The sequence below is a fragment of the Geotrypetes seraphini genome, chromosome 17, assembly GCF_902459505.1.
Source record: "Geotrypetes seraphini chromosome 17, aGeoSer1.1, whole genome shotgun sequence".
NCBI classification, from domain to species: domain Eukaryota; kingdom Metazoa; phylum Chordata; class Amphibia; order Gymnophiona; family Dermophiidae; genus Geotrypetes; species Geotrypetes seraphini.
The window spans coordinates 34,224,037-34,238,121 of record NC_047100.1 but is presented as its reverse complement, the minus strand read 5'-3'; the positions used below and the strand labels follow the sequence as shown (position 1 = coordinate 34,238,121).

At 42.3% G+C, this 14,085-nt stretch overlaps 1 protein-coding gene across 4 annotated transcripts in view; it reads left to right on the top strand.

The window, feature by feature from the left end:
• IARS1 (isoleucyl-tRNA synthetase 1) overlaps nucleotides 1–14,085 on the top strand; it is a 194,191-nt gene that overhangs the window by 121,686 nt on the left and 58,420 nt on the right. For all 4 annotated transcript variants that reach the window (XM_033925926.1, XM_033925929.1, XM_033925925.1 and 1 more), the window contains 2 exons: nucleotides 9,650–9,824; nucleotides 11,792–11,904. In XM_033925926.1, coding sequence (XP_033781817.1) covers nucleotides 9,650–9,824; nucleotides 11,792–11,904 — 288 coding nt within the window. The remainder of the gene's footprint in view (nucleotides 1–9,649; nucleotides 9,825–11,791; nucleotides 11,905–14,085) is intronic.

Sequence of the window (14,085 nt, the reverse complement as noted above, 5' to 3'; positions counted from 1 at the left end):
TGATGCATGTCGGTAACCAAAATCTTATACGTGAATACAGGATGTCCTGTGCAGTACTTGGAGAGACCCCCCAGGAAAGAGACTTGGGAATGCTTGTAGACAAGTCAATGAAGCCGTCTGCGCAATGCATGGCAGCGATGAAAATAGTGAGCAGAATGCTAGGAATGATTAAGAAGGGGATCACGAACAGATTGGAGGTTATCATGCCGCTGTACCGGGCCATGGTGCGCCCCCCACCTGGAATACTGCGTCCAGCACTGGTTGCCGTACATGAAAAAGGACATAGTACTACTCAAAAGGGTCCAGCGAAGAGCGACTAAAATGGTTAAGGGACTGGAAGAGTTGCCGTACAGTGAGAGACTAGAGAAACTGGGGCTCTTCTCCCTTGAAAAGAGGAGAGAGAGAGAGGACATGATCGAAACATTCAAAATACTGAAGGGAATAGACTTAGTAGATAAAGACAGGTTGTTTACCCTCTCCAAGATGGAGAGAATGAGTGAGAACTCTCTAAAGTTAAGAGGATAGATTCCGTACAAACGTAAGGAAGTTCTTCTTCACCCAGAGAGTGGTGGAAAACTGCAATGATCTTCCAGAGGCTGTTATAGGAGAAAACACCCTCCAGGGATTCAAGACAAAGTTAGACAAGTTCCTGCTCAACCAGAACGTATGCAGGTAAGGCTAGTCTCAAATAGGGCACTGGTCTTTGACCTAAGGGCCACTGCGTGAGCGGACTGCCAGGCACGATGGACAACTGGTCTGACCCATCAGCAGCAATTCTTATGTTCTTATGTCATGTGTTAGATTTTTTTGTTTTGTTTTATAATTTTATTAATAAAAGCAATACAAAGAAACAATACACAAGCAACTAATACTGAATATCTGCTGTACTACATTCAAGAAATGGCAATGTTTCTCCAACTCTCCTGTTCTAGTACCTACCCTCCAACCCCTCACCACCCTTCCCCAAAGCAAGATATTAAGGTCCAACCAGACTTGGTTGACTTTTATGTATAGAACTGAGATGCAATTAAGGTCAAACCATTCAACCATTTAAAAATCCAACTAAGAGCACAATGTGGCATTTTTAGTCAAATAGGTTCCCAGATTTTTGGAAAGGTTCTCAAATGAGCAGGATTAGTCCAATCTGCCTTAGGACACTCCATAGCAATTGTGGCATAGACCAGTGGTTCCCAACCCTGTTCTGGAGGACCACCAGGCCAATCGAGTTTTCAGGATAGCCCTAATGAATATGCATGGAGCAGATTTGCATGCCTGTCACTTCCATTATATGCAAATCTCTCTCGTGCATATTTATTAGGGCTAGCCTGAAAACCCGATTGGCCTGGTGGTCCTCCAGGACAAGGTTGGGAATCACTGCTTAGACTATATTTTGCCATTGAGTAACGTTAGGAAGAATGACATTTGTCCATTGTATTAGTATAGCTTTCTTGGCCAATAAAAACAAAAAAGGAGGCAATGTTCCTTTTAGTTTTACTGGGTTTGTAAACTGAAGCAGAATAATCCTCAAAAAAGGAAACTAGATGATGAGTGATAAATGAATGCCAAGGAATGATGAATCTTAAGTCACCTTCAGCCAAAATTGTTGAATAAACCAGCAGGACCAGAATATACGGCCAAGTGTTGTTGCCAGTTCTGCACATTTTGGACAATAGTTAGACACTGTAATTCCCATTAAATAAGCCCTAAAAACAAATTTATATTATTGTTCCCGATAGGTTATAAAGGTCAATTTTACCAAGGCTTGCAAATGAAGCGCAGCAAATTATCCTCTGGCACAGGCACTCTCAAGTCTCTAGTCCAAGCCTCTGCCCAATGCTGAAAACTCAGAGTTGGTAAGTCAGCTTGTAAAATCTTGAAATAAACACGAGGGGTATGTTCACTGCACAACAAGCAAAGCTCTTCCAACTGATCTCTCATCTCCTCGATGAAGGCTTTTTTGGGGTAAGGTTGCAATATAGTGTTTAACTTCTAAATACACTAAGTGATCCAAGCTACAGTCCTGGCCTTGTCAGTGGGTAAATGGTAACATTTGATCTCCCTCACTACACATTGCTTTACCATAAGTAATGTTTTTTTGCCTTGCCTAGCATTGATATACTCTGCTAGACATGCTAGGAAAGTCTTGACTACCGCCTAGACGAGGCATTGAGTCCTTTGCTTTTACAAAGCCACTGCCAGACCCTTCTAAGTGGAGTAACCAAACAACTGTGTTTCACATATGCTAGCAGCTGTTTAGCGAGGCATGTAAAACACATGCAGATATAAGAGGAGCAATAAAGGCTTGTTCATACAATACAGATAGGAGTATAATGATCTGTTTTTAACCAATCAGTAAGCTGTCAATAACGACAAGCTTTACAATACAACTCAAGATCTGGAAGAGCTAAATCACCTGGTGTAAAGCTTGTGTAAGCATATGGAACTTAAAATGGGCTATACCTCCCTTCCACAGGAAGATCTATATTTCTCATTGTAATACCAATCTATCTTTCTGTGCAAGTAAAGCGGCGACATCTGAAAAACATACAATCACTTAGGCAAAAGTATCATTGTATACAGAGTTAAACGGCCCATCATAGCAAATTAGCTGAATTATGGGAAAAAAAAGTTTGAGTGAATGTTAAAATAGACTTTACATTAACTACATAAAACGAGAAAAGTGATTTTGGCAGTTGAATGCCTAAACGAGTGGAGGTTCTTCCTCTTTTTGGAATGGAAAATTTGAGTCCTACATATTAATCAGTGGGTAACTTTATAGGAATGTGTTTTTGCAAATGCTTATCAACTCTGCTGCAAGATTAATCACAGGGGCTCCTAGGAGTACCTGTGTTAAAGAAACTACACCAGTTACCTATGCAACAAAGAGTGCAGTTTAAGGTTGTTTCGCTTATATATCAGACATTGTATCATGCTTCCCCAAAGATCTTACAAGAAACCGAGAAGAGAACTTAAAGATGTAAATGGGATGGAATTAAGTTTGGAGGGTAGAATGTCGACTACGCATGCTAGGATCAGAGTATCAATGGAATCTGTGGCTGGCATAGAACTATGGAAGGCCTTGCCTGGTATCCTGCGGTTTTGTGTGGGGTGGATGAATTTTAAGAAAATGCTGAAAACTCTATTTGCCAATGCCTTCCTATGCTAAGGTAAATTTCAGTTGATAACTGCCGTTTAGAACTCTTAACAGTAATGTATGATTTAAAGTTTGATTGTATTTCTGAATTGATTGAATTTGTGCTCTATTCTTATTTATAACAGGGACGATTAATGATGATGTTTAGACATGTCTATGTTATATGTGATGATCGTAGGGAAACAAGATTTTATGTATGTGATATGGAAACCACAGTTGTATGCAGTATATACATTTTTTTTATAAATAATTGAAAACCTGTCATCTGTCCAAAAGAATCAAAAACATGCTGTAAATTTATTTATTTAGTTTTAGAGCCCATCATCCCCAGGAGCCTAGAACGGGTTATAAGGATACAAACACAGAAGTTTTCAGGATCAGTAACACACATGCTACAGGATCAGTACACATGTGTTACATGGTTTTCGATAACGCATGCTATGGAGAAACTAAGAAAACACATACTTTAGTGAATCTTAAGAGTATACAAGCTATATAGAGTCTCAGGATGGCTGTAGTAGATAAGAGCACAGTATTGGCTGCTCCGGGTCCCAATCAGTTAAAGTTTGAGACCAGGAGCAAGCTGGTTCCCGAACAGTAGCCTTCCGGAAGGGCAGAAGGTTGCCAATTTCCCTGATGGCAAGAGGGTGTTGGTTCCATAGTTTAGACATGCTATAGAAGTATGATCTCTTCCGGGCTGTTTCCAGATGGAGGGTTGGAGGGTTTCCAGATGAAAGAGGGCTGGAGGGTTAGGCAGCCTGAGTTCAAGTTGTGATCAAAGGGGCCACCAAGGGTGGTAGATTGGGAGCTTCCTTGCTACATAGTTGGAGATCATGCTGTGGAAGCGTTTAAAGGCTAACATTAGTTGCTTGAAGATGGAGTACTGGTGTATTGAAAGCCAATGAACCTGGTTCAGTGTGGGGTAGATGTGGTCAAAAGAGCCCAGGTTCTGTAGGAGCTGCTGCATTCTGGACTCTCTGTAGTTGGTGTTGCTCCTTGGCCGGTAGACCTGTGTAGAGACCATTGCAATAGTTCAGGCGGGACAGTCCGAAGGCATATAATAGCTGAGTGAAGTCCGTTTCAGCGAAGTAAGGCAGATGGGTTTTAGTTGTTGTAGGTAGTAGAAGGAGGCGAATAGTATCTTGGAGATTTGGGCTGATAAGAGGCCAACATCTAGTGTAATGCCCACGCTGGATTCTTGGTCTTTGGGTTGAGAGGCAAGGCAAGACTCTCAGCGAATTCATAATAGTTAAGTCTTAGATGGTTCCAGTTGGAGTTTGTTGGCTGTCATCCATGCTTTAATCTCCGCAAGGTAGGTCTGCAGAGTCTCAAGTTGTCTGACCCGTGCTTTGCCCAGTGGGATGTAGAATGGATGTGGATTCCGTGCCTCTTCACAATTTCTAGGGCCGGTCTGATGTAGATATTGAAAAATAGTAGAGCCTTGGAGTACTTTGTAGTTCGTGGTTCTTGGCTTTGAGAATACCGAGTTTGCTAGGATGCGTAGTTGTCTTTGGTCCAGGAAGGATGAGAACCAGGACAGTACTGTATTCCTGATCCCTATCTCAGATAGTCTGGATAGTAGGATTCCATGATCAAGTTTGTCAAAGGCTGCACTTGGGTCTAGTTGGAAGAGGCCTTTGTCCATGTAACTCTAGCAATCATCTATTATATCTAGGAGTACTGTTTTGATGCTGTGATAGTTTCTGAAACCAGATTGGTGTGTACAGAGGTTATTCTGGTTCTTGATGAATGTAGTTATCTGGTGTAGCACTGTTTTTTTCTAGGAGCTTTGATGTGAAGGGGAGGTTGGAGACTGGCCTATAGTTGCTTGGTGTGTCTGGGTCCAGGGAAGGCTTGTTCAACACGTGTTTGATCACGGCAGCTTTCCAGGATGTTGGTATCTCTTCCTTGTGCAATGAGGCGTTGATTAGGGGAAGGATCAATTTGATGAATGGGCCTTTCTCTGAGTATAGAAGGGAGTGTGGGCATGGGGTCATGGGCTGAGGTAGTAGGATGAAGTGAATCCAGTGTTTCTTCAAGTTCTGCTGGCGAGACTTTGGTGAAGTAATCGAGGGTTGTTGATGGGCTTTGTTGGTTGAGAACACGATTTGGAGTGATCCTGCTGTGAGATAAGGACAGGTTGTTCACCCTCTCCAAGGTAGGGAGAATGAGAGGGCACTCTCTAAAATTGAAAGGGGATAGATTCCGTACGAACGTAAGGAAGTTCTTCTTCACCCAGAGAGTGGTGGAAAACTGGAACGCTCTTCCGGAGTCTGTCATAGGGGAAAACACCCTCCAGGGATTCAAGACAAATTTAGACAAGTTCCTGCTGAACCGGAACGTACACAGGTAGGGCTAGTCTCAGTTAGGGTGCTGGTCTTTGACCAGAGGGCCGCCTTGTGAGCGAAAAAAAAATTCCTGGTTAGAGAGAAGATGTCCCTCGATCGGTTGGGAAATTTCATGATGAGTTGGGAGTAGTATTTTTCCTTGGCACTTGATATTGTTTGTAGACTTATGACTGTATTTTCCAGGCCTCTTTGTCTGAAGGTAGTTTGTTTTGCATCAGGTTCTTTCTGCTTTCCGTGTATTTCTCTTTAGTATCCTTAGTTCTTGGTCGAACCAAGGGGACAAGATGGTGTTCAGACATGGTCTGCATCACTAGGTTTCATAGAGTCCGGACTCCAGAGTGCCAGGTGTCTGTCAGGGTGAATAAGTGTTACTGGGCCTTCTCCAGTTGCTCTGTGAGACAGGGAGGTTCACTGTGGAGGAGTCTAAGGTAAGGTCGGAAGTGGTGTATGGGCAGAGAATGTCTGGCTTCAGTGCTATGGTGCTGTTGAAGGTAATGAGATGGTGGTCATACCATGGCACTGATGTGATGGTTTCATTTCGGGGGTCATCAGTGGGTAGGCTGTTCATCACAAAGATGCATGGCAGATTGACAATCTGATGAAGCCAAGGTCTGACAGGGTATTGACAAAGTCCAATGACTGTCTAGTTAGGTTTGGAAAGTCTGGAAAGTTGAAGTCTCTTAGTAACCATATGTGCTGGTGGGAGATGAACAGTTTTCCTATGAGGGATAGTATGTGTTCCCAGGGTGCTCAGCGGGGAGTGCAGGGTTCTGTAGATGAGGACAAAGATGTTTGGGTTTTTTTCATTTTGGCAATAATAAATAGGGTTTTGTTAAAATTAAAAAAAAAATATCAGCAAAGGCCATACATAATCTTTGCCACATGATTTCTAATGGATACTCAACCACAAAAACACAAGCAATAAATCAAAAAATTACTGTTGCTTTAAAAATTATTTTTTATAAGTTTGATGTGCTCAGACCCATAACCAATATGTTACAGTCTTGACTTAAAGGTTATCGTGAGACCATCATCGACATAGGAGGCTGTTGAACAAACTTGAAGGGCTGAAGTTAGGACCCAAAGTGGTGAACTGGGTCAGAAACTGGCTGTCGGACAGACGCCAGAGGGTGGTGATTAATGGAAGTCGCTCGAAGGAAGGAAAGGTGACTAGTGGAGTCCCTCAGGATTCGGTGCTGGGGCCAATCCTGTTCAATATGTATGTAAGTGACATTGCTGAAGGGTTAGAAGGAAAAGTGTGCCTTTTTGCAGATGATACCAAGATTTGTAACAGAGTAGACACCGAAGAGGGAGTGGAGAATATGAAAAAGGATCTGCAAAAGTTAGAGGAATGGTCTAATGCCTGGCAACTAAAATTCAATGCAAAGAAATGCAGAGTAATGCATTTGGGGATTAATAATAGGAAGGAACCGGATATGCTGGGAGGAGAGAAGCTGATATGCACGGACGGGGAGAGGGACCTTGGGGTGATAGTGTCCGAAGATCTAAAGGCAAAAAAACAGTGTGACAAGGCAGTGGCTGCTGCCAGAAGGATTCTGGGCTGTATAAAGAGAGGCGTAGTCAATAGAAGGAAGAAGGTATTGATGCCCCTGTACAGGTCATTGGTGAGGCCCCACTTGGAGTATTGTGTTCAGTTTTGGAGACCGTATCTGGTGAAAGACGTAAGAAGACTTGAGGCGGTCCAGAGGAGGGCGACGAAAATGATAGGAGGCTTGCGCCAGAAGACGGATGAGGAGAGACTGGAAGCCCTGAATATGTATACCCTAGAGGAAAGGAGAGACAGGGGAGATATGATTCAGACGTTCAAATACTTAACCCTTTCAGGACCAAGGGACATATTTGTCCCATAACTTTAAAATCCTATAAATTTTGATTGGGATAGTCTACAGTTCTAAATTTGATATGTACGGATTCCATATGATACTGCCTTTATGTAAACAAACTGGTTCCGACATTCATTCATTAGCGTCGTTGCTAGATTGACGAGAAGATTCACTTGCCACACTGTCCATAAGCCAGAAGTGTGATTTTTTTAAATAAAAATAATGATATTTCACAAAAAAAATCAATTTTTTGGCATCTGCAAGCCCTTTTTACCATAAAAATGTCGTCAAAACCACAAAAATTGGCCTACGATCCTTATGGTCCTGAAAGGGTTAAAGGGTATTAACGTAGAACAAAATCTTTTCCAGAGAAAGGAAAATGGTAAAACCAGAGGACATAATTTGAGGTTGAGGGGTGGTAGATTCAGGGGCAATGTTAGGAAATTCTATTTTACGGAGAGGGTGGTGGATGCCTGGAATGCGCTCCCGAGAGAGGTGGTGGAGAGTAAAACTGTGACTGAGTTCAAAGAAGCGTGGGATGAACACAGAAGATTTAGAATCAGAAAATAATATTAAATATTGAACTAAGGCCAGTTACTGGGCAGACTTGCACGGTCTGTGTCTGTGTATAGCTGTTTGGTGGAGGATGGGCAGGGGAGGGCTTCAATGGCTGGGAGGGTGTAGATGGGCTGGAGTAAGTCTTAACAGAGATTTCGGCACTTGGAACCCAAGCATAGTACCGGGTAAAGCTTTGGATTCTTGCCCAGAAATAGCTAAGAAGAAAAAAAAAAAATAAAAAATTTTAAATTGAATCAGGTTGGGCAGACTGGATGGACCATTCGGGTCTTTATCTGCTGTCATCTACTATGTTACTATGACACTTAAGTCCCTCAACCACCCTCATGTGACAACTGCTGATAAAGTTATAAACTATACACTTCCCCCTCAGTATTCGCGGTGATAGGAACAGCATGGCAGCGAATACTGAAAAACCGCAAAAGATAATAAACCGCAAATAACTTGACCTGCAATTTCCTCTGTACAATGCCGGGTGCAGCGATTTCCTCCGTGATCTACCGGTGAGCAGCGATTTCCTATATGAAATGCTGGGTTCAGTGATGTAAATTAGGGGGCAGAGTTTGAACGAAAAGCTGTGAATAATGGAAACCGAGATTAAAGAAACTGCGAATACGGAGGGGGAAGTGTACTTATCTTCTGCAGTGTTACTGGTGGTTTCTCTAAACTTAAGGTTCTCTTCGCTCTTTGTGCATAACAACCTCATGTGTTGCATCCCTACACCAAAAACCTATCTAGGACCCCCTCCCCCCAACTCATTTCACTTGTCCTTGCTTGATCAGGAGGGCTCTAGTGAATGGCTCCAGGCTCCCACCACTGTAACAGCAATTCACCTATCCCGGCCCCCAGTTCTTTTACAGCTGGAACCAACAAGAAGGCCTGGGATAGGCACGTGGGATCTCGGAGAAAGAGATAATGGTTACTGTGGATGGGCAGACTAGATGGCCGTCATGTTTTTATGAATTGCACTCTGTATCGCCATAAAATATATTTTGCGATAGGTTCATGAGGCAAATTGGCAAAATCTCATGTTCACAATATATACAATGTCCACAAGGGAGATAACCAGCCTCATGAAGACAATGTTGCAAACATTCACCCCTATATTTTAACATTTCACCCAAGTTCTTTCATATTCAATAGTGCCTCTTTCACAATTAGAACCCCACAGATATCTGACATGATTCAGAATACCACATCCCAAAAAGGACCCACCTTAGGGCACATCCACCAGATATGAGCAAACATCCCTTGGGCTCCACAATTGCGCCAACAAATATCAGGCAAGTTCAAATTCATCCTGTGGAGCCTCTCCAGTGTGTAATACCACCGATATAGAACTTTATAACCATTTTCCACCATATTGCTAGCAATAGATATCCTAAGTAAAGCACACAATATAGATTTCCATTGCCCCAGGGTCTCCTAATTTTGAAAGTATTGCACTGGGGGATGGTCACATTGCACTAATAAATGATAAGAGTCTTGATATACATCCCCTCCCACTAGAGGCCTCCCGTGCTTTATCCCAAGCAGTATTATCTTTAAGAAGGTCTGGTAACGCCTTCCTATGGAGAAAGTCAACTACCTGGTTATATTGGAAAGACTCCGACACTGTGATGCCATATTCTGTATGTAATTGTGAGGCTGGGAGCAAGTTAGCTTGATTATTTCTATGGGTACTAAGCCATGTAGTTAATTTTGTTGTCTTCTGTAAACATTCACAGGAACTAAACGTGCGTCAGGTGACTGTATCCACTGACAAAAACAAATATGGAATTCGATTGAGAGCAGAGCCTGATCACATGGTGCTTGGAAAACGGCTGAAAGGGGCCTTTAAGAACGTAATGGCATCTATTAAGGATCTAAAGAGTGAACAGCTAGAAGAATTCCAAAAATCAGGTGGGCAGAATTGTATGCATTGAAAAACTACCGGTGACCCGCAATCTTAAATTAATGTATCTCATTTGGTTTTTCCAGGGCTTCAGCTTGTGATGGATAGCATTCTTATCCTTTAATCATTACTGTTGTACATGACTGAATATTACTAATTGGTTGTTCAGATTGTTCCAAATGGACATTCAGATCCCTCAGGCCCTCCTTAATATGAGGGTCAATTGAAAATTTTCTTGCCTAATCAAGAAACCAACATTGTTTTGGGGAAAAATGAAATTTATTTTCAGCATAGTCTCCTTTCAACTCAATACATTTGTTCCAACCTTCTTCCAGACCTTTCATGTCTTCATTAAAATACGAAATATCTAAACTGGAAAAATAGCTATTTACAACATCTGTTAACACAGAATCTGGAGAAAATTTGAAAACAGAAAGAAGTTGCATGGGGCCAAATCTGAAGAGTACAGTGGATGGGGAATTAATTCATGCATTTTCACCATTGCGATTGTTAGTATGTGAGCCGGTTTATTGTCCTGGTGGAAGATAACTTTTTTCTTGGCTAAATGAGGACGTTTCATCTTGATTTCGCCACTTAGACATTGTAATAAGCCAGCATAGTAAAGGCTAACACAACAAAATTAGATGTTAGACTGGCTTAAAAATCTAGCCGTAGATGTTTGTCAATGCCTTCTGTCAGATAGCTATAGAATTGTGATGCTATTCTTGCTCTTCTTTTGTCAGGCTGGAAACTTTTCAGTTGACCCTCGTACATATCACTTCAATTATAAGAAATTATACTTCTTAGAAATTTTGTCTAAATGATCTGATAGCAACAACTTTATCTTACTTACGGCAGCTTTTAACCCCTTTAAAATCTGAGCCGAAAGACCTAGTCTCCATGGTACACTTGAGGGAGATTGGATCAGCACCGAACACAGAGCTACTTCTTGGGAATGTCAATACCATCACCACCCAAAGCAGAGGCCAGGATACTGATTAAAATAATTTAAAGCAGCCAAACCTTATGCAAGAGCTACCCTACTGCCATCTGATACTGCTTTAGTTACACAGGCCCCTGCAACATTCGGGGGAATGTTTTGCAACTCTGAGCTGAAGAAGTAATCTCCCCCCATCCCCTCATCAGCTCTCAGATCAATACACCTTTTCCATAGTCAAAAGTCAGACCCTCCAGCATAGATATTATGAATAAGCCCATGGTCTGTGGGGGGGGAGGGACACAGGCACCATCTACAATAGGGGAAAATGTGCCTTGCCTTTCCTTTTTCTCTATTACAAAAGAGCCCACTACCCATTCTCAAAACCAGCAAAACTCACGCCACCATATATACTCTTTGACTACTTCCCAGATACTTTGCTTTTTAAGGAATACTTCAAATAATGCCAAACTTTTTTGTTATTTGCTTCCATTTGTTTTTGAGGTGATGGAATAATGAGTTGGATGCGGATTGTTAATGAAGAGAAGGAGGGATTGGGATGAATGTACTATTTTGTGAGTTGCCCACTCTTATATTTCCAACTGAAAGAAGTGGACTATAAGACTTAAATTATTTAGCAGATCCTAGTTGGTGGCCACTATCGTTGCATTGTTGCAGCCAGGAAAGCACAATATCTCCAGCAAAACAAAATTTACTTTGGGATTCGATAACCCATAATAAATTTTTCTGTGGTAAAATATACTCCTTTTACTATGGGTTAGTAAATGGGTGCCTTGAATTTTAAGTCCTCTTGGTTACCTATGATACTTGTGTTTGGTTCCCCTTGTGCTTGGAAAGACAAGTAATTAAATCCTTTTATAGTCCAATCTAATGATTGCTGTATAGTTTTTAATATTTTCTATGAACAAATAGATACTTTTTCTGTTTGGCCAATATTATGTCATTAAATGATCTTTTTGTATGCGTTATCTTGTTCCTTGGCTTATTAAAAGCAACAAATGAGTTTCTTAAATGTAGGCACCATTGTTGTAGACGGGCATGAGCTACATGAGGAAGATCTACGACTCATGTACACATTTGACCAGGTCACAGGAGCAGAGGCCCAGTTTGAGGCTCATTCTGATGCTCAGGTACAGTATGTTAACATTATGTCTATTGGTATACCTGTCATTGGGAGTGGGAGGTCTACTGCTATGAAAATCAATTTCTGTTACAATGGCCATCAAAACATAAAAACAAAGTAAAATGAAAGCAGATAAAGACCATATGGTCTATCCAGTTTACCCACCCATGCCATCTACTCTTCCTTTCCCCTAGAGATCCTATGTACCTGTACGAAGCTTTCTTGAATTGGCTTTGGCTTCATCTAGAGGCCATTCCACAAATTTACCACCCTTTCCATGAAGAAGTATTTCCTCAGGTCATTTTAGAACTTCCTTTAAATTAAGAGACTCTTCTGTGCTTTTATTGCCATTGAGATACAGTAGAATCACAGTTAACCAATGTCCCCCAAAGCATCATTGGCTGCAGTCCGGAGCTGCAAACCCCCTCCCTCCTTCAAGGCCCAAAGCAGTGGCAGTCCTGAGCCGTGAACCCTACCTACCTCCTGATCCAAAGCACCAGCATGGTAGTGGTCCTGAGCCTCAAATCCCCCCTTCCCACCCTGAAGCACCTTTTATGTCAAATGTTATAAGAATGTACCCTGATGTATCCTGTACCACACAAAAGAGAAGTAAACAATTTCTCATATTGAGACCCCAGGCATTGCAGTTAGGCGCAACATTTGTCTTGAGGTACCCAGAGGCGTACCTAGGGTATGTGACACCTGGGGCCCATTGTTTTGACACCCCCTGCCATCATTTTTGACACCCCCCCAATGTAAAAAAATATTTTTAGTAATGTTCCCCCCAGGTGTCAGCCATGAGGGGGGTGTTCCCGGCCTGGGAGTCATGGTCTGGGAACTTCCCTTCTCACGGCCCGGTACCAAGGCTCTGGATAGTCTCTGTGGCCCAGCCTTCTCTCCCTTTACCTTCCGTGAAGCTGAAAAAACTGCCGGCCTCGGCAGTGATCCAGCTACGTCACCCGCGATTCCCCTTCCTGCTTTCCGTGTCTGCCTCTGCAATCCACCCGGGTGGAAACAGGAAGTTGCGTCATTGGCAGATGCAGAAAGCAGGAAGGGGAGCTGCAGGCGACGTAGCTAAATCACTGCTGAGGCTGGCAATTTTTTCAGCTTCACGGGAAGGTAAAGGAAGAGAAGGCTGGGAACATGCTGGGTCACGGGGACTATCCAGAGCCTTGGCACCGGGCCGTGAGAAGGGAAGTTCCCGGACCATGACTCCGAGGCCGGGAACACCCCCCTCATGGCTGGCACCCTGGGTGGGCTGCCCTCCCCCTTGGTATGCCACTTGAGGTACCCCCTGTAAATGTGTTATGGTCTATAAAGATAGTCAATATGTTTTCTAAGAACCACAACAGCTGTAAGCTCAGAGAGGATATGTTCTGACATTTGCTACCTCCTCCAGTTATTGAGGACTAATTATACTCTGTGATTTATTATTTCATTGTTCAAATTTCCGCAAGAAGTTAATCCTTGCCAGGAATATTTCTGTTTGCATTGTATTTTTTCTTATTTGACTGATAAATATGTCAAAAGTTTAAAATTTAAATAAAGAATTAAAAAAAAGAATTCCATGATCCACGAGATCAAATGCACTGCTCAAATCAAACTAAGACCAGTGCACTCCTACCTATACTGAATAATTTGTGAAGATGATCCAATAAAGAAGCTAAAACTGTGTTCTTAATATGGAGGAGATGAAAACCAGATTGGGAGTCATGTAAGATAGAAAATTAATCCAAATAATTCATCAATTCAATGTTAACCAGACCTTCCATCAGTTTTACAAAAAATGGGATACCTGCAATTGGTCTATAATTAGTAATTAGTGGGTCTGGGAAGGGAGAGAAGCTTAGTTTTACCACCACCTCTAGTGGTAGCAATAGTGTGCTTGTAGCAATCATCCATTTTGCTTTCCTCTTTTGACAAAAGTCAGAGGATTCTTTTCTGTTTAGTTCTATAGGCAGTCTCCGTTTTACAAATGTCTGACATATCAGACTTGTACTTACAAACGTGGGTCCTCATTTTACCTTCGGTATTCCAACATGCCCTTCTCCCTCCCTCCCTCAGTCCCAAAATGACCCTCTCCCTCCCTCCATTCTGTGCCTTTCTCCCATGGGTGCTTTATCGCCTTCTGGCTGGCTCCCTCCCTCTCGCTTCCAGCAACAGTCGTTCATGTTCTCAAATCTGGAAG